This window comes from Podarcis liolepis, assembly GCF_965112155.1.
Source record: "Podarcis liolepis genome assembly, chromosome: 9".
Lineage (NCBI taxonomy): Eukaryota > Metazoa > Chordata > Lepidosauria > Squamata > Lacertidae > Podarcis > Podarcis liolepis.
The window spans coordinates 43393777-43414214 of NC_139564.1; the positions used below are offsets into that span (position 1 = coordinate 43393777).

Sequence of the window (20438 nt, forward strand, 5' to 3'; positions counted from 1 at the left end):
GGATTCGTGTGTGCGCTCTCAATGTGCTTTAAAGTTCTGTGCATGCAGGCGCTCACCAGAGAGCTAATTTAAAAACAGACCTAGAACTGAATAGCTCTCTTTCTAAAGGATCCTTTTGATCGCTAAAGGAGCTACTGTAAACGCTCATAAGGGGCAAATCGCACACACGGAACCCGTGGATTTCCGCTTTTTCGACTCACACGCGCACGCAGCTAAAATAAGACTAAACAAGCGGTCGGGTACTTTCGCTCTTCTGACGATTGAACAACCCCCGCTCCTCCCAATCACAGCTCGGAAGCAGGAGTGACGCAGCCAACGGCGAATCACCGGGAGGCTGCTGTTAATTGGCGGGAGGAAGCGGAACCGAGGGCTCGTGGGTCGCAGGGTCTAGTCGGGTGGTTTACAGCGACGGACTCCTTCCCCCACTCTGAGGCGCACGCCGAGCGTGCCGGGAAGCTCTGCTTGGTTTCTTCCTCCGCGAACATGGTGAGCTCGGGAGGGCGATTGGGCTTCGGAAAGAGCGGAGGCGAGGGGGAATGTACACGACTCTTTACCGAGCGCGGTTGTCGCAGCAAAGGCCCGTGCGAGAGAGACAGGCCTGTTCCGGCTCGTTTCCAGTGGCTGCAACCCACGAAAGCTCTGGCCAAAAATAGGTTTTCTGTCCTTTAAGGGGCCCCTGAACTGCTGCGGCCACTGCAGCAGGCCGCAAATGCTGTTGGATTGCAACTGCTACTATGGGGGGGGGGGGATTATTGGTATATATATATATGTGTGTGTGTGTGTATATATATATGTGTGTGTGTGTTTGTGTGTGTGTGTGTATGTGTGTGTAGATATTATATATATATATATGTGTGTGTGTGTGTGTGTATACACACACATACACACACACACACACACACACACATATATATATTGATTTTGTTCTGTGAACCGCTCTAAGACATCTGGGTATAGGGCGGTATACAAATTCAATAAATCATCATCATCAGGACTTGAGTCCTACTGTGAATTCAGTGTGACTCATTTCTAAGCAGACGTGCCTGGAAACTACATTGCAAACGGTTAACAACGTTCCGTTCTCCCCACCCATTCACACCTGCTTGTGCTTAGTAAGTTAGTAACTGGCTGTGTCCTGTCGATGATGGTTATTTAATGTTTATGGAGAACATTTGTGCCCTGCTCTTCAGTCAAAGAGGCTCCCAGAATGGTTTACGTTGGCCATCAATTGAAACAAGGCAGTTCCTGACTACAGGTTTTACAATCTTAAAACACAGAACACGCAGTGGAAAAGGGGGTAGGGAGGGAAGAGGGGAAAGGATGGAGGCATGGATAAATAAGTAAGTACGTAAGAAAGAAAGATGCTACAGCCAACCTGGCTGCCATATATTGTAGGAAAGTACTGCATATAGTAAATGGTTGTCTGTATTATTGCTTGTGTATGAGCACATGTTTAATCACTAGTGGTTATTCACTGCTAGCTAACAGCCAGCCTATATCAGGTGTTTGCAGCATTTGTTCCTAGATAATCTATGGTATTTGGCAAGTTATTGGTAGCATCTGTGCTCAGATGCTACAAGAAAAGGTTATTCTCTGCACTGTATAATTAATATTTTTACTCTCTTGCACAATTATTTTCTGCTAGTTTTAGGGAAGATGAAGAACCTATAGGGGGCAGTGAAGTCTCTCTTTGAGTCCTTGAGATATTTTTAGGAAGTCCTGTCTTAGATTTCAACAGGTTTCCCCCTCAAACTTCCAAGTACATCTTTGTGACAATTCTTCTTTTACATGTTATGTGGAAATGTTTTGTTAACTGAATCATTATATTACTTTGGTAATGAATAATAATAATAATAATAATAATAATAATAATAATAATAATAAAAATGAACAATAATAAGCAATACTAATTTTGTAGCACTTTAAAGTACCCAAAGCACTTCACTTGTATTGTGTAATTGTAGTTCCTACAATAATGTTGCATGGTAAGTCAATATAATTATCCCCCATTTTGCAGATGGGGTGGGATCAAGTTTGAGTGTGTCTTGCCTCAGGCCACCTAGTGAGTTTATGACAGAGGTGAGATCCAAATTTCCTGACTTCTGATTTGTAGGTCAGTCTCTTAGTTGCTGCAGTATGGAATAGTGTGGTGATGTTACTCATTCTGTAACCACCCATAGCCTTTACTTGGAAATAAGTCTCATTGATGTTATGTTCATGGATCTTTTCTGAGTAAATATGCTCAGTGCTTCAGTCTAAGACTAAAATTCTATCCATTAAACTTAGTGAGATTTCTGCAAAACATATTATTAGGCGGCATAAGTGCATGAATAACTGCTTTTGAATACTTTTCATCATCACAAGAAATTAAGAGGAGGAGGTGAAATGTTTTGGCTTCATATGGAAAAATATAAAATCTGATTTGAAATGATTCAGAGAAAATTAAGGCTGTAGTCCTGTGCCTGTTTACCTGGAAGTAAGCCCCATTGAACTCAGTAGGGCATACTATTGAAAAGAGATGCATAGCATTACATTGTGCAATACTTCTATTTTTTATTGTCACCCTCTTCAAAAATGTCCCCAGTAATACTGTACTGAATACAAAATGAAAAACACACCATCTGCGCAACCTATTATCATAATTTGCTGCAGAGGAAACACATTTTTATTTTAGTTCTGGATGTCCCCCAACTGTGTGAGTTGGCTGGCAGTAAAATAAAAAATGTGATGGAACACTATGTTTGGAAAATGATTACCCCCTTCTTAAACTAAGCCTGCCAAGGTGGAAATGTGCTTTTCATTACACAAGACTCTGAGAAAGTTTGTTGTACATAGAATAATAGTGTGATTTAGAACTCTTGGTGATTGACACAGAATATAAGGGAGAAAGCCCGAAGGGCTGTTTACTCAAACCTTTAATTTGGAATTGAGTTTGGAAGATAATAGGGAGATTGTGTCAAAGAATACACTTGAGGTTAAATTATATTGGAGCCGCCCTCCATAATCAACAGAACAATCCTTGTGGCAAGACAGCATATAGGTAGAAGGGTCCAAGTGTAGCCTTCTCCAAGATATTCGGGTTTTATATGTGTTAACATTCAGCTATATAACCCCCACCCTACACATCCAGTTTGATAGCTGAATATGAGTATATTGTAATGTTTCTGACTTTAAAAATCGCTTCAGGATAATGCAGCCTTTATGGTATCCTCCTGCGGTATGAATACATAAAATGTTGCTATTCCAATTCTCATAATGGACCTTAGGAAAATACACCCTTTAACCAAAATCATGCCTGATTTTACAGAAATACATTTAAATGGAACAATTAAGCAACTGTTACATTTGTTAATGAAGTTGCTAATATAGGGTGTGCAGTTTTGTCTTTGGCTTTCTTCTCTTTTCATACCAAGAATGTTGTTGAACTCCCATCATCTCTGACTCAGCCATGTTAGCTAGGAATGATGGGAGCTGAAGTTCAACAACATCTGGAAGGCTTCTGGTTGCCTCTCCCTGCAGGAGACAAATACAAGATATACTTTACTATAAATCCAGAAATAAACTTTATTTTGATGTTTGTAATTGCTTTGTAGCCCATTCAGTGTATTTTTTTTCTCTTCATAGTGGTAGGTTTTCATTCTATTCTAGCTACTCATCTTTATCTCTCTTTTTAGGGGAAAAAACTTTTTAGCAATTCAATATTTTTCATCTTATTTTACTTATAGCCCCTTCTATTCTAGAGTAGCTGGCAGGATAACAGTATGCTGAATTTGCTTTGCCCACTGTATTTGTGGATAGACACCAAGACTTCACGTGCTGTTTTTATTGTCACCAGTGTACTGAGGAAAACTGAGGGAGAGGGAAATGGGTCCTGGAAGTTATACAGAATTTTCATGTGTACTAGACATGCAGTTGTCATTGGTTCTCTGCAACAAAAAGTATATTTTATCTATTCTTAATCTTCTGACAATCAATTTCACAGAGTGACCCCCCAAGTTCTAGTCTTAAGGAAGAGGGAGGAAAAAAAATCTCAATTTTCTCTACAACAGGTGACTCTGGCTCACAGGCTAAATTTGGCAGTGTGATAGTTTTCCACAAACCATGCCCACCTGCCCTACTCCTGATTTCATAAGTAATCTTAGCTGTGGGGCAGGTAAAGACATGGCTGGATCACCTGTGCAACAGAGCAGATAGCTCCAGCTATCTGTCACATATGGTATATGAGTGATAGGGGAAGTTCCCCACCTTGTTCTATTCTACCCATAATTGTGTACACCTTGTCGATGTCTCTATTTGGTCATCTTTTTCTTCCCTCTAAAAAGCTCAAACACCATAGCCTTTCTTTTGTGTTGAATGCATCTACTCTTGGATTCTTTTGATTATCCTAGTATGTACCTTTTTCATCTCTCTCTCTCTCCCCCCTCGGTGATTAGAATACCATTCACCTGCTAGAGACTATGCAGATAGTAAGGCCACCAGTACATCTCATTGCTTTTTCCTGGTTCACAGCTAAGAGTCCTGGGATTCAGAAAGCTGATGTACTATAAGTGTTTGTGGAGTTGGAGGACAACAACACATTTAATGCAGATGTAAAAACTGAACATCCATAGTGGTTGTTTGAGATTAATTACCAAGTGCCTTATATAGATCCTGTTCATAATTCTCCCCTTGGTTGTTTTTAGTGCTCCTTCTAATATTTGTTAGTATGTTCTCATTATTGTAAACCTAGTTTTGGCATCAATCCTACAAACTGAATAACACTGTCACCAACACACATCAAGGGCACTGGATGTATTGATTATTATCACTAACATTTCAAAAGGTAGACTGCAACAGGAGCTGTGTAGCCAGTAGCACCCCCACAATCCCATTGCACATACCAGCCAGGGTGAAATTTGCTGGGGGTGGGAAGGGAAGAAAAATTGGCCCTTCATTGTGCCAGTTCCCAGGCTGGTACAGCAAAGGCCCAGATCAAGTCCATTGCTGCCACGTGATGACAGCAGTGCTCAGGATCCAGTCTGTTAGCAGTGGGGTGTCGGGAATAAGTCTTATCAGCTGTGCATTTAGAAATTATTATTGGTATGTAAATTTGCTTTATCTCAGATAATAGCTTTATTGTTTTAGCTGGGTGTGTTTGTATTTTCATCAATATGTAGTTAAATGCGTTGAGTCTATTAAAATCTCTCATTTTAAACCCTTACTTTGGTAAATAGAATGTTTTAAGTGACATAATCTGTCTTGAATTTAAAGTTTGACTGTTTATTTTTCATCAGGTCCTGCTGCTTCTGAGCTGCCTTTCACCCGCATGCAATAACTCCCAAGAAGCCTTTGAAGGAAAATACTTCTCAAAATTCTTACTGTGTCTTTCTTCTGAATCTTTTTTTCAGCCTAAAGCAGCAAAGGGCAAAAGGGGAGCACAGGAGAAGAAAGTCATCCATCCCTACAGCAGAAAAGCTGCTCAGCTTACAAAAGAAGCACACAAACAAGAAAGAAAGGAAAAGTGAGTCCCTTTGTACTCTTCAGAGGCAGGGAAGAGAAATACTGACCTGCTGGGTTCTTCAGAGATTTTTCTTGCCCTAGAAATGTCAAGAAATAACTGAGTTTGCAAAGCTTCTCTTAAAGTGGGTTAACAATAAGATGAATTTACAGGTAGATATCTCCCTGACAGCCAATTACCACTAAGGCCATAAACACTTTTGCCTGTGATCTCACAGGATTGCTGACACATTAGAGGCTATGATGGAAAACATCAAGCTACTGAAAGGCCTTCCTCTCAACCTGTCGCATCTTGACCATGCAACCACTGCACAAATATTCTTCAGCATAACTGTTTTCTGATGTCAGCATCAACGAAAGCTACTGTCAGAAGATCTTGCCATTTCTCATGATTCAGTTTTATAACGCTTGACATTTCTCATGTGGTTTTCAAAGGAACAGAATTGTAGAGTTGGAAGGGACCTTGACGGTCATCTAGTTCAAGCCCTTGCAATGCAGGGATCTTTTTGCCCCCTTTTGCTGTAGGTCAGGGGATTTTCAGAAGTGGCTTCGGATACAGGGTAGGCAAATGCAGTTGGAGTGGAGAATTGGGAGACATTGGACAGGTGGTGTAGACGTTCACTTGATCCTGCTCCAGAAAAGCAGCGCTTTCTTGGCTTGCACATTCTTGACTTACCTGTGTGCATGTATGTGGAAGGGGTGGGGGAAGTGAGAGATTGCATTTTTCATGGAGCGAGTGCTGTGAAGGTGCATCTTCTAAAGGTCTGCAAATGCAGGTTGACTGAGCTTCTACACAGTACCTGCTCTGGGTGAAATGGGCTCACTAGATCCCAGGAAAGGAGGTAGAAGAGGAGAAGCTAGTACATCAGTCAAAGTCAGCAATACCAGAGACAATCACAGTGGCTTCTGTCCTGTTTTACAGCTGTATGGATCAGGGTTACAGCCGATAAAAGCCTTATACAGGTCTGGTGTGTGTGTGAGAGGGGGGTGGGAAAGGTGATGGTACACAGAGAGAGGAAGGTATAAGGAACCCATTTGCACTACTTTTTCATAATCTTTAACATTTTGTGACCTTAAAAAAGCACGCTTTTCTTTTACATAGTTTTAATATACAGGCAGACTCTTAGAATAGCATCTATATTGCCAGTGAATCATGGATCATGCACATATTTTAAAGTGCCAGGACATTCCTGTATTTCACAAGAAGTAATATGTCAACTGAGATTCTAACTGTATTTCTATCCTAGAAATATACGCCTTCATGTTGACATGCAGAGCTTTTTACATATAGGATGCTCTTTCAAAGGTGTTCACCTTGTCTTCCTGAGTAATGATGTTTTGCTTCCGTTGACTATTATATGGGAAAGTATTTATGGCATTTGTAGGCATGTAATGCTATTTCTATTGTAAATATATATTGCTCACCTATTGAAATAAAAGATTATAAAAGAGCAAAAATACTTCAAGGGAAAATATTGAACTGACAGAAGAGGACTTTCTGGAGACTCTAGCAAATGATGCATAATTTTTCTTCCTTTCTCACCCCCAATATTTACTTCATTCCTCATCTACTTACAGCTATGCCTCCCCTCAAGAACTCCCACTAGCAGCTTCTCTGAAGATCTGCCACAATCTGAATTTGTGGAATAGCAATGCTAGTAAACTTAGTCATAGTATGGATGACTAACTTTATTTTTATAACTGCATTCAGGCATGGCCTCGCCTGTATCAGCTATTACAAGAGAAAATAGAGCTGGGTATCATCAGTATACTGATCCTAATCTCCTGTTAACTGCCCCCAGTGGTTTCATATAGATTTTGAATAGCATTGGGGACAGATTTGTGCCCTATGGCATCCTGCAGGGGGCTGAGCCACAGTGACCCAATAATGCTCTTTGGTATTGACCCCATAAGCAGGAGTGAAACCACTGTAAAACTCTGCCTCCTTCTCATGAATGTGAGAAATTTAATCTTACCATTCTGTCTTCCACCCTGCTATGTGTGTGTTTACATATGTGAGAGAGATAAGTTCTTTATATAGGGAATTATTAAATTGGAGCTATCCTTTTGCAGGTTGAAAAATGAAAAGGCCTATCGTCTCAGCGTTGTGGGTGAGTGTGAAAAACTATTTTATGTTTAGGCTCCAAGTTCAGCAGAATTAAGTTTTGTAGCATGCCTTAAGCCTTTAAGCCTTTCTGGAAAAAAGGCAGCCTACATAAGGCAACATGCTCTATACCTTTAGAATGACAATGCTCTCAGCTTGGCTTCATGAAAGCTGGTGAAGTCACTGCTACTGGGATACTTGGTTCCTTTGATGTCTGTTCTTTGAAGCACTTGCAGACATTTCTATTACTGCTTCCTTGTGGAGCTGCAGTGGGCATTTTGGCATCCTTCAGAATAGAATTGCAAATAGAATTTGGCCACATGTGGCTAGCTAAAGGTATCAGCTTTTTGCTTTGGATTTAAAGTGTGCATCTTGGAAACTGTGTTGTGTGATTTTTTTAAAAACAAACAAACACCAGCGTTTCTAAAATTCTGATTTGCCATTACTCACACTTAGTGCATCTAGACTTTTTTGCCTTTTACAAGCAAGTGGACTAACTTAGTTTTCCGCATCACATTGCCAAGATGCTTAACTTAAGAAGAGTGGTTCTTGCCACTTTCCCATTTTGTAAAGTATAGCTTGGATAAACATTTGATAAAGGTAATCTATGTCCTGTTCACAGCATATCCAGTTGATTCTCATAAGTGGCCACCTAGTCCTCTGCTGAAAACGTTAAAAGTTCTCCATCTTCCTAGGCATCTTAGTGCACTGTGGAACTGCAGGATGTTCAGATGTCTCATTGTATTTGGGGAGACCTAGCCTTTGGATGGGTAAAACCCTCATGACAGCCATAAGACAGGAAAGCTACAGTTCACTTGCCACATGTATCCTGCTGGTTGCTTTCTCCACGCCATCAATCTTGAAGATGCTCGTACTTTTTTCAATCAAGACAAGGAACTCAACTGGAGTCACACAATCAGTGGCACAAATATGTTCAATGAGCTGATTTTGTTAAAAAAAATGTTACAGCTACTACTAAAAATCCCTCTGGGTGTATCCATTTATATTGTCACATGTTATGTTACTTTATGCAGCTGGTCTGTTTGAGAATGTTTAAGAGCAGTTGCTTAGAGAAAATAAGCAGCAGGACAGATGTGTGAACTGACTCCATGTGTAAAGTGTCTGAACTCATATGCGTCTTTTCCTGTAATATATGTTGCACGTACAGTGGTACCCCAGGTTTAATACTTAATTCGTTCCGGAGGTCTGTACTTAACCTGAAACTGTTCTTAACCTGAAGCACCACTTTAGCTAATGGGGCCTCCTGCTGCTGCCACGCCGCCGGAGCACAATTTCTGTTCTCATCCTGAAGCAAAGTGCTTAACCTGAAGCACTATTTCTGGGTTAGCAGAGTCTGTAACCTGAAGCATATGTAACCTGAGGTACCACTGTACCTTCTTTGCATTTGGGGGTTTATAGCAGATACCCTTGAGCTGAATTAAAGACTGTCCTTGGCAGATAAAATAAGTGACAAAAGATTGCCATAACCCATCATGCCTCTTGGGCATTCTTCTGACTTCTAGGAAATGCATGGCTCTTGACCACCTTTTGTCTTCTAACAGCCACTTCATGGGAGTTGGCAGCAGGGGCCTGTCCGGGAGCCGAGACTTCATTCTTGGGTCCCATACAACTCTGTGGAACAAGTTCTCATCATTTAGCTAACTGCCCCTTAAAATATTTATCTCTTATTTGTTCCAGAAACAGTGGAAGGCTTTTACTTCACCTGTGTTATATAACAGGTGTAGTAAGCTCTTGAGCACTTTTTTTGTCTTATAGGGGAAAAATTGCTTTGGTTTCAAAGTCACCTTGATCCCGACAAAGTGGAGTACACAAAAAAAGAAGCCTGTGAACTAACAGAAAAGTAAGTTTGCAGCACACAAGGAAACAGAAGGCCTGTTTTGTTGGATGCAAGAGGGATGAGGTCCATTCTCCCAGCTGGTGTTTACATGCATGGGATGCCTTTCCTTTGCCATTATTTTCTCCTTGATGTTCACCAACACTTGTCTTATTTCAACATTTTATGTGTGCTCAGTTTTCATGACTTTGTATTACATGGCTAAAAAAGTAACTGTAATAATTAGTAATCCTTAGCTCATTAATGTTCCAGAATCATTTTATTTCAGTTGTGCAGAATTATTTTGCACCTGTTTACAAGTAGCTGTGAAATACTTGACCTTGGTTTTTATTTAAGTTGTTTGAAGCCAGGAGGTAGGGAAAGTAAGTGAAAGGAACATAAGCAATCTAGTACTTAATGAATTGATGTTATAATCAATATGGTTGGTGAAAATGTGTTCAAAAGAGGTGACACAGGTCTATTTTCCCTTTCCAAAAACTGCTTACTGGGTGGGGTGGAGGAGCTGGGACAATTTCTCAGCTAGCGGGTCTCAGTTGCTTATGAAGAGGAAGAGGTGAGAAGACAGCAACCTTGCTCTTCCTCCACAGGCTTTAGTGTGAGTGTGTATGGTACTATCCTGGAAGCATGAATAGCCCTATACTCTCCAATTTTATTTCTACCTTCTGGGAAGCTAGCATAGTGGGCTTCACCCTGCCACTTTGTTCCCTTCATAGCTTTCTCCTGCTCTGTCATGTGAAATCATGGGTGGGGAATGATTTTCAAATGGAGGGCGTCACTCCCCTGTGGCTGACCTTCCAGGAGCTATATGGCAGCTGTGAGTGGGGCCAAAGGTGGATGGGGCAACCCCAAGTCTCTCACACAGCACACATTCATTCATTCATATTCTCACACACAAACACCCACACCAAGTTGCTCTTGTTTCTCCTCTCCTTTCCTCTGCAGCAATGACACCTGAAGAAGCCTCCCTTTAGAGCCAGTGCAAGTCATTAAAAAAATCTTAATTGTTTCATCAGGGATTTCCAGAGGGAGGGTGATCGCAGAGAATTGGAGAATACTTCTTCCGTGCCTGGCTGCAACCCATTCTGCCACCCCCCACTCCCAAGCAGTTAAGACTTCAGTGCCAGTGGAAGGCATTTTTCAAGCCTAATTGCTGCATGGAGTTGAAGCTAGGAGCAGAAGGTTCTGTGGGCTGTATCTGTCCTACAGACCAGAGGTTCTTCACTCTTGTGATGCATATAGATCATAGGTATAGACCAGTGTTTCCCAAACTTGGGTCTCCAGCTGTTTTTGGACTACTGGTCCTGCTCGCTAGGAATGATGGGAGTTGTAATTCTAAAAGAGCTGGAGACCCAAGTTTGGGAAACCCTGGTATAGACTGTACATTGTTGTTGTTGTTAAAAAGGTGCCAGAACTTAAGACCTCTGTCAGAGCTGCTTCTTGGGGGCTTTGTAGAGCAACCGCAAGGGTGTAATGTTTGAAGGGTGAAAACCTTTCCCCACATTGACATTTTTACTGTGTTACAGTTATTTGCAGCGTTTCAGCAATGAGTTGGAGCAGATTGAACTGCGTAACAGTATTAAAGGACGGCAGGGCAGACAGCACAGTTCCAGAGAAACAGCCATCAAACAGACTATGGAACGTGAAAGACAGATGTATGAAGGATATGGGCTAGGTATGACTGCGTTACTGCCTTGCCATTGCTAAGAACTGAATCTGTTATGAATAATTTCTTGCAGGCAAATCAGAACTTTATACAGGGCAATAGTTCACTGGATTTCTGCTTTTGGACATAACCCCCTTCCATAACCTGCAACAGTTTCCTTAGCATTATTTTCCTTTAATTTACTGTGTGACACCCTCCCCTCTCCAATGCAGTTGTATCTCACATGGCCTTCCATGGGGGGAAGCTGGTGAGTAGATACTTGAGTTGCTTGGGAATCCTAGGAATCAAAAAAAGGCAGTGCAGTTTTGAGAGAGTTAGTTTGCCATCTTGATTAAAAATGACATCCATTTGTATCTAAACGTAGATGAAAACCTGCCTTTGATCTCAGGACCCACTGTGCAAAATTTGGTTACAATATCTTAAGGTTTCCAAATGCAGAGTAAACAGACAGACACAAGACAGGCAACTCTGTATTATTCAAGAAGCAGCGTGAAAACTCATTTTAAAGGTTGCATGTTGTATACAAACTAAAAATACACCTCAGCAATATTCAGAAAGTAAGATTTCTTGGTGGCCCTTTCCTTGTTAAAGGTAACCTCCAATCATTCATTCCTTGTTAATGCTCCTGCTGTGGATGTTGGCACAATGTCTGTACCAAGCTTCAATTTAAGGAAAATTGTTGCAGCAGATAGTGTAATTAGAGCCTGCAGTCTAAAATCTAGAAGTCATTTAGACCATGTAGCTTTACTTAGTTTTAAAACCTTTGGCATCTCCAGGAAGTCTCCCCCCACCCTGCAGTTTCCTTTCTCTTAAGGAGAGAGAATTTATGTAGGTTTGATTTAATTAGTTCTTTTCTTGCCGAAGATAAAGTTTCTCATCCCTTTTGGGAAGAGAAAAAATAAGACTATCTGGACTTGTAAAAGTAGCAAAATAGGAAAGCTTGTGTGTCCTTCCAAGATTTGTTGTAGGTGTTAAGCAATGAGCAAACTATCACTTTATGTTGTCATGGTGCGTGGTTGTGCACTGCCCTCCCAACCACTCCCTGGAGCCAGTTTGGGGCATGGCAGTGAGGGCAGGGAAATCACAAGATTGGTGGCAAGACTTGCAAGTGCCCACACATCTGTTCCTGTCACTACTGCCATCAACCTGGTACTCCTCTGCTATGCACTCTGGCTTCTGTCACGGTGTTCCATTGCGCCAAAAGGGGTTTAGTCATGCTGGCCACATGACCCGGAAAGCTGCCTGCAGACAAATGCCGGCTCCCTCGGCCTGAAGCAAGATGAGCGCTGCACCCCATAGTCGCCTTTGACTGGACTTAACCGGCTGGGGGTCCTTTACCTTTTACTCCTCTTCTCTTGCTGTCACACCCCATCCTGGTCCAGGTGAGCAGTAGCACTACTGCAGTTGAGAGAGTGGTGTGCTGGCAGCTCGGCAATTCACACAAGTGTTTGTTCAGCAAGCTACATATGTTTTTTTAAAAATAGTACAGCAACAAACTGGGCTGTCCAGGCAAATGAGCAGGTGTTGCCTAAAGATCAGAGGCTTTCTGGCAATTGGAGACAGGGGTTTCCAAAGAGATGCTGTGACCTTCCCTGAGTTTCTATACCTGCCCTAGTATATAAAACCCCCAAACATGTGGTTGATGTTACTTTCCATGCATCATTCTTTTCACTTTCCTTTGCTGCACTGTGTTAATGGCTGAAGGCAAAACTGAATTAGTAGGTTTTACTGAAAAGATTATCTTTCCCCTTCCTGTTCCCGTCAGTATGGTACATGAGCAGTTTGGGCTTTCAAGCACTCTGTTCTTGGCTGTTAATAGCTCCATTTTGGGGAACTGCATGGTGATGTCAGTAATCTGCAAAATAAATCCAAAATCTTACACCCCTGACACACACAATGGCTGTATGAATCAGCTACTAGACAATGGACAGTTTAGTGTTAATTCAGTCAGAACATTGCAATATATATTTAGTGTCAAAGCGTCCATCAGAATAATCTCATGCAGCAGTCAAATTGGGAACTGCATGCTTTAATGCTCTCAATGTCAAGAGTGTTCGTTCTGCACTGATAATTTTTTTCTGCTCTACCTTTCTCACGATCACCTATGTTGAATGAGCAATTTGCTAGTATGACTACCCTACTCTGCCCCAATCTGCTCCCTGAAATTGCAAGAAGGCTGTGACACCTGCTTCTTATGGGTCTTACTTCAGTGGATTCTCAATGAGCTAGTTCTATTTGACAAAGAAATATACTTCTCTGATTAGGAGTGGTTTCATTAAAAGCTTTCAATCAACTAAAATGGTGTCCCTGATTGGGCATTGGATTTTTCAAAACATATTTTTAAACACAAGTGTTTCTAGAAACTCCATACGGCAAGCACCACCTTGAAGCATTCTCCCTTGTGTCAAACACAGGAGATATGTTTCTTCTAAGACCGCTTGCTGTAATACTTGTTTCATCCAAAATGAAGGCGGGGGAAGTATTCTTGCTTCAGAAATAATGTTTATTAATTATATACAAATTTAATCAGCCAACTAACACTCCTATGCAAATTTAATCAATCAACTGATACTCATATGATCAATTTAAAGTGTCTTCAATTGAATTGCAGCCCTGCTTTTAATGGTAGCTTTCTTTTAAACAATTTGTTTTTTTGCTCTATTTTTGCTCTTTGTTAGGTGCATGACCTTGAGACATCTAAAGCAGCTAGCACTTCATTTCAGTGCAGCCTTCCCCAACCAGGTGTTCTCCAAACTGTGGGGAGGGGGCTGACTGGGGCCAAGAGGAGTTGTAGCTGAAAACATCTGGAGTTGCTATGATTTTGACCTTTCTAAGTAGTATAATCTGTAGAAAAATGGTGAGAATTCAGTAGATGAAGTGTACTATCTGGCAAGGTTTTCTTTTGTTTCAGAATCTCTGAGCACAGATGTTATATAATCTATGGTGCTGTGCATTTGGAGATACTGTAAGATTTAGTATGTGACCAGTAATATGAGCACAGCTGTAAACTGTTGGACAAAGGAGTCAGAAGTGAGGTATTATCATTATCACCACTGATACATGCACGAAGATCATTGAGGTTTAGTCAAATTCAAAAAGCTCTCAAAAGAAGCACCCTCCCCTGATGTACAGTAGTTCTTAACAGGTTGGTACTAAAGATGCTTTCCCTAATAATTCTTTCTTTCATAGTAGACAGAACTCCTGGCAAGAGTCCAGTATTTGTTTTCTGTTTTTTGAAGGTCGGGTGTGTGGAAATTCTCACTTTCTTCTAGGTACTAAGTGTCAGAGCAAATTGATTAGTCTCTCTCATACTATCAGAACCAGAAGTAGAAGGTCCTTCAGCTAGCCTTTTAAAGTGTCTCAAATCAAAATTTCTGTTTAGAAACGATTGGATGATCTTGGTTTTTATTCTGTTTCCAACAGAGATCCCTGACATTGTGAACTCTAAGCACCTTAAAACATTCAGGTGAGTTATTTTCTTATTTAAACTCACTCATGCTGTAGCAGTTCTGGGTCGGGGGGATGTCAGTCTGGGGCAGTCTGCACGTCAGAACAAAGTTTGCTCACTCCCAAGTCCTTAATTTAAGGCGGAACACCTTAAAATCACTGGTAGAAATGTTTGATTAGCAGTGGTTTCCATGGTCTAAACTACTGTCATTTCCCCTCCTTTCCCTACTTCACAGTACCTGGGATGGTGATTTGCAGAAGCTACCAAACATTAAAATGAGGAAGATATCCAGTAAAGATGCTCTGAGCAGTTTAACTAAGAAGGCAACAGTTGAAGCTGAGATGGACTTGGATGCAGCAAAGGATGCAGAGAAACAAATGCTTGCTGGTATGGGAAATGACAGTTGAAGCAAATTGCCAAGCTGCTATCTTAATGTTCAGTTAGAGCTAGACTAAATCACATTTTGAGTGTAAATGTGACAGGACCCAGCTATCTTGACGATGACCAGCACTGTAATTTAGCCTTCAATTCATGATGTAGTAAGATGATGTTGCATCATTGTCTTTTGAAAAACATTAAAATATTTCAAGTTCATAGACGCAGCAACTAGATGTGGGGTGCTCTGACCTTGCTGAATTTATTTAAAGCAGCAGGAGAAGGGAAGGGTGAAAAAGCTACTGCTTTTGACAGGTTCTTCCCAGCTGGTTTTTTCCTGGAGAGTTGCTATAATGTCTATTTTGGCCCAAATGGATCCATTTTTATCATGCGCTTTCAGGATGTTGTTCAGTAGGTTTAGGGCAGGGATGGCTAATCTGTGACTGTCCAAATGTTGTCCGAGTCCCAACTCCTGGCATCCCAGTCAGCCATGCTGTCTGGGGCTGTTGGGAGTTGGGGTTCTGTGACATCTGGAGGGTCAGTGGTTAAGCACTCATGCTTGGTTTAGGAGGATGATGTTAACATGGTGCATTCTTGAGAACTGGTGTCTCCTTGCCACCCTACCTCCCTTCTTCCTGGATAAGACTGTTATATAAAATTGACACCGTGCAGTGTCAGCTTTCAGGTTTTACCAGTGCAGAATTTGTGGGTGCCAGTACCTCCTGCAGTGCCCTCAAAAATCCAGAGTGTATGACCACTTGGCCCTCTTGCTCAGTGCCTGTTTGCGCTGGCTTGGCCTATTGTGCACTGAACATGCCCCCTTAAACAGGTCAAGATTGGATACCCTCCCTCTTTTCCATTTTGAGCAGAGGAGATGGGCAGTGAAATGTTCTTTTCTCCATAGGTGGTGCGTGGTGGGATGTCTCTGTCTCTTACCATTTTGTGGCTTTGTTATCTTTTTCTGCTCTTTAGATTTAGCAGCTTTGTTGTGTAATGCCACGTACGCCCCTGCCCCAAGTTGCCACATCATTTTCTCAAAATTTGAAATGCATCCATTGGCTCAGAAAGGGTTGGCAGTCCATATTATCAACATATGATTGCAGTTTAAAAGCAAATGACTTACAAGTAACCCCTAGAGGCATCTGTTTAATACAAATACAAATTTGTTCCACAACAATTAGTAGTTTATATTAAGTTTCTTTCCCATCCCAAATACCTTTTTAATACACAAGTCACCCACAAAAGCATCTAAGCTCTTTTGAAAAAGAGAACTGGGTAAAACAAGTAACATAGCTTTTGGGTCTCGACAATATACACAGTAAAATATTTGCATCGTAGATTGCATTGCAGTGCAAGTTTCAAAATTTGACTGCTAATTTTGGTGGTGGAGTGGTGTACTGATGTACACATTTTAGAACCAAACTATTGACTGTTTTCCAGCTGTGGCAATAGCACCAGTAGGCTGCTTAGTTATGCTTGTAAAGCTAATAGAACAATCCATAGGAGAACGCCCCTGATAGCCCCATACAGAGTTGATGAAGACAATTAATTTGGCATTTAACACTACCTCATTGTTAACTTTTCATCATCTTTGTTTTCTAAGGGTAACCTTATTCCACCATGTAAACATTTTCCTTGATATAACTGATATCTCTAATGGTCATCTATTAACTGGCACTAGAAAAGACAGATAACACTATAGTCTGTGTGTGACAACTGGCAACTCCATTTCGTGAAAAAAAAGTGGTAACTATTCCTTCATAGCTGCTTCAGCCAGCTGCACTGAATTTCAGAAGCATCATCTTAAAAAGGAAAAGATCTTGCTTCTAAGCAATGCAACCAAGTCACTAGTATGCCTTGAAAACATGGGCTCAATACATGGTCTCCTTCTGGTGATAAAAAAAATATTTTTGCCCTATGCATTGTGATTTATAGTCATGCCCATCTCCATGAATCCAGTGCTTGATTGCTATGCTGTTGGGAGAAATGATCAGTTGGCCTTCTTTGCTAAATGCATGGGGACCTAAAGATGAAACATTGTTGATTTGGTTGCATTGAGACTTGGTTGCATTTTAGTGGAATTCAGTAAGCAATTTATATTGTGCCCTGTCCAGTATGGTGTGATGTGCTGCAGTTGCCTTATCTTTTAAAGTACAGTGGTGCCTCGCAAGACGAAAGAGTTTTCCGTTTTTGAGTCGTTCCGCAAGACGAATTTCCCTATGGGCTTGCTTCGCAAGAAGAAAGCCCATAGGAAATCTCTGGGGACCTCTTTTAAAATGCTGGCGGTCGGGAGCAAAATTCTTCCCCCCCCCCGCCTGCCTTCCCGGGACAGCGGAGACTTCTCCGCTGTCCCGGGCGATCTTAAAATGCTGGGGGGTGGCAGCAAAGCCTTCGCTGCCACCTGCCAGCATTTTAAAATCGCCCCGGGGCAGCGGAGGCTTCGCTGCCGCCCGCCAGCATTTTAAAATCGCCCCGGGACAGCGGGGGCTTTTAAAATGCTGGCGGTCGGCAGCAAAGCGCTCCTGTCCCCGGAGCTTGTGGGGCGGGAGGTGGGGAGAAGGGCTTTTCTTCCCACCGCCAGCCTTCAGAACAGCCTTCTGAAGGCTGGCGGTGGGAAGAAAAGCCCTTGTCCCCCCCCCCCCCCAGCCTTCAGAAGAGGTCGTGGGACAGACTGTCCCTGGACCTGGTCTGAAGGCGGTTTCCATAGGAACGCATTGATTGATTTTCAATGCATTCCTATGCGAAACTGTGCTTCGCAAGACGAAAAACTCGCAAGAAGAAAAAACTTGCAGAACAAATTAATTTTGTCTTGCGAGGCACCACTGTATTTATATCACAGAAGTCAGCTGTTTATGCAAGGCAATGGTACATTATTATAAATGGCTATAGCTGGGGCAGAAAATCACCAGGTTAGCTATCACTTCAGTTTATAGTTCGACTATATCTGGATGTGTGTATGTCTTTTTCTTAGTGAAATGGATATGAACCACCCAGTTTGGAATTAATTTTATTGTGATCTTATTTTTGTTCGGTCCCTCCTATGACCTCTGTTCAAATACACAGTGTTCTAAACCCCATAAATAATTTGTGTGGCTCCTTCATCTGACAGTTTAAATGTTAACATGCATTTCTTCATTTTAGCATTAAAGTCTTCATCGATGGGTTATTTATGCAACTTCTACTCAAGATCCCCATTATCAACTCTTTTTGCTAAACTATTGTCTTACATAATCTCATTTTAAAGTTTCCAAACTAGTGCCATGATTCCAATAAGAGAGGCCTTATTTCAACTACTGAAATCACTGGGGAAAGGCCCATTAATTTTAAGGAGGCTATATGTGCTTTTTGCAATGTCTCAGCTGATCCATCACATACATCTGCTGAATCTTTTCAGAATCTATGTCTTACTGTGTTTTATAAGTATGAAATATGAAATGTAGTCCTTTTTAAAAATTACTTAATCCACTGCAGTTTGCCACCATAAGTTCCTCTCATCACTAGTAACACTGTTCTTGTATAACTCACATTACTTGGGCACAACTCACAATACATTCAACAAGCATAAGAGTGGTATAAGGACAGGTGCAGTGCCCTTGCTTTTTAGGACATCCAATCATTTAGTCTGCTGAGGTACATCATTCTGAAATGGGATGCCAAAGTTATTGGCTTTCCCCCCGTGCAAGTCGTCCCTGCTGGGTACAACATGATACTGATATATATCTTCTGCATTTTCTATTTAGTCACACTTCAGTCTTACATTACTATGCTAAAACCACAATAGTAACAACTGAACTACTGAACCATTAATGATTCAGCTTTACTCCTGTATAGAAGGTACCACATATTTTGTCAATTTAGTGGACGTCAGAGAGTTACTGGCATATGGGTAATGCTGCCTACTTTGACTCTTTCAATATTGTCCTAACAAGTTTCTGAATCTGTTCTATCCTGATCTCTTAAACAAAAGAATAGAATTTAATCTCCCACCCTTTGCATATTTTACACACTAATATGTAAGTACTAAAAACATATTTTCATGGTTTCCTGCTGCTCTGTCTGCAATATATCTCTGATTATAGAACATATTACCCTTTAGCAGAATTTTGGAGGTGGCAGGAATATTCTGTCAAGTTTAGCTCTTATGAATAAGCAGCAGTCAAATTGCTGCACCAAATGAATATAAAAATGTGAAAGAAAATGATCATTTGTGCATACAAGGGATATTTTCAGCTACCTAGTTTACAAATACTCACATTTTAAACATATGTTTTCAATGGTAACTTTTGGAAAGGATTTCCTTCATATCACCTTCAAACCATATATGCTGCAGGTCAGCCACCTCTTTGCAAAATTATCACATTACGAGGTTCGGATACTTTGTGCTATGGTGCAAATCTCTTTGCATGACTTTAAGGGTAAATATGAATCGTTTTAAAAATTGCCTTGAAGAGTGTGTCCAAGATTACGATAATTAGCAAAAAAGACCATAGTAACAAATAGATGTAAGGGTTTTCTCCTTGTAAACAGAACACTGGTAGTAAATCTGCATATGCAGCTCTTTTCAGCCATCAACAGTGGTACTTGCCATGTTCGTTTGCCTGTTCGAAAGTCATCTCTGACGCGCTTTCTTCTTTGCATTTTCACTATGCTTAGCCACTTCACAATTACATTCCAGAGGTAACGTGTAACTTCTCTTGATCGATTTTCCCATTTGTTCTTCCTTCAAATTTACTTAGTGGTTTTGCTGTTTTTATGTGGCTGAACAGTAGGAAAGCACATTACTTTGTTCTTCAGTAAAGAAAGAGGAAATGCAGCTTCCATCAAACTGGCATCACATCAGAAACAGTTTCTTCTCCTGATGGTTGAGAGTTTGTACCTGTCTGTGATACTGGCACCACTACGGAGTCTTTGATTTCAGTGTTCTGATTGGAGGAATAATTTTTCTCCTCTAGTTTTTTGGCAGTGTCTGGACAGTTTTGAACAAATATCACTCGATTGTAAGCCTTAAGCCTCCGCCACAATTGAATGTAGACTTTACATTGCACGTACATGAAGACAAGGCCTCCCGTGAACCCAATGGCCACCACAACCAATTTTGTCCAAAATGGCCACTCCAGCACACCTTTCAGAGTTAAAAAGGGGGTGAAAGAGGTAGAGTTAATATTACTGTTTCATTTTCCTGCAGAGTTGCTATTTGCTTCTAAATTGCGCTTAGTGAAACCTCCTGACACATGGAGGCTGCAAAGGCTCCCCCTACCGGCTCAGTTCCTAAGGCCTCTCGTGTTGAGCAGTGAAGCTCTGAAGTTTTCTTAATATTATGGTTTTAGATATAGGAGGGTTCCCAGTAATGAATTTGCCTGTACTGAACAGAAAGAATAATTATTTGCTCATGCATGCAAGCTAAACTTTCCTGCCATTTATGTGAAAGGGTTCAATTCCATGAGATTAGATGGGGGAGAAGCTCTAGGCTGTCATGTCCTGCCTATGGAGTTCCCAT

At 41.2% G+C, this 20438-nt stretch overlaps 2 protein-coding genes across 10 annotated transcripts in view; one reads left to right on the forward strand and one right to left on the reverse strand.

Annotated features, from left to right (window-relative positions):
- The first annotated feature begins 276 nt into the window (after positions 1 to 276).
- TMA16 (translation machinery associated 16 homolog) lies at positions 277 to 15160 on the forward strand. 2 transcript variants are annotated; one of them, XM_083520377.1, is made up of 7 exons: positions 277 to 486; positions 5388 to 5500; positions 7570 to 7607; positions 9377 to 9461; positions 10979 to 11127; positions 14542 to 14584; positions 14802 to 15160. In XM_083520377.1, exons 1-7 carry the CDS (start codon positions 484 to 486, stop codon positions 14971 to 14973), a joined length of 603 nt encoding a protein of 200 aa, XP_083376503.1. In that variant the 5' UTR covers positions 277 to 483; the 3' UTR covers positions 14974 to 15160. The 2 variants fall into 2 exon arrangements, with proteins under 2 accessions (XP_083376503.1, XP_083376502.1); XM_083520376.1 differs by lacking the exon at positions 277 to 486 and adding an exon at positions 2022 to 2079.
- A 2809-nt stretch (positions 15161 to 17969) lies between these two features.
- MARCHF1 (membrane associated ring-CH-type finger 1) overlaps positions 17970 to 20438 on the reverse strand; it is a 120429-nt gene continuing 117960 nt past the window's right edge. For all 8 annotated transcript variants that reach the window (XM_083520298.1, XM_083520294.1, XM_083520300.1 and 5 more), the window contains one exon: positions 17970 to 20063. In XM_083520298.1, the coding sequence (XP_083376424.1) occupies positions 19762 to 20063 (302 nt within the window). In that variant the 3' untranslated portion in view covers positions 17970 to 19761. The remainder of the gene's footprint in view (positions 20064 to 20438) is intronic.

Bases quoted from the DNA above. Each gene is read 5' to 3' on its own strand.
- TMA16 (XM_083520376.1), top strand. The intron at 9,462-10,978 runs GTAAGTTTGCAG...ACTGTGTTACAG, and splicing joins GCCTGTGAACTAACAGAAAA to TTATTTGCAGCGTTTCAGCA. The intron at 11,128-14,541 runs GTATGACTGCGT...TGTTTCCAACAG, and splicing joins GTATGAAGGATATGGGCTAG to AGATCCCTGACATTGTGAAC.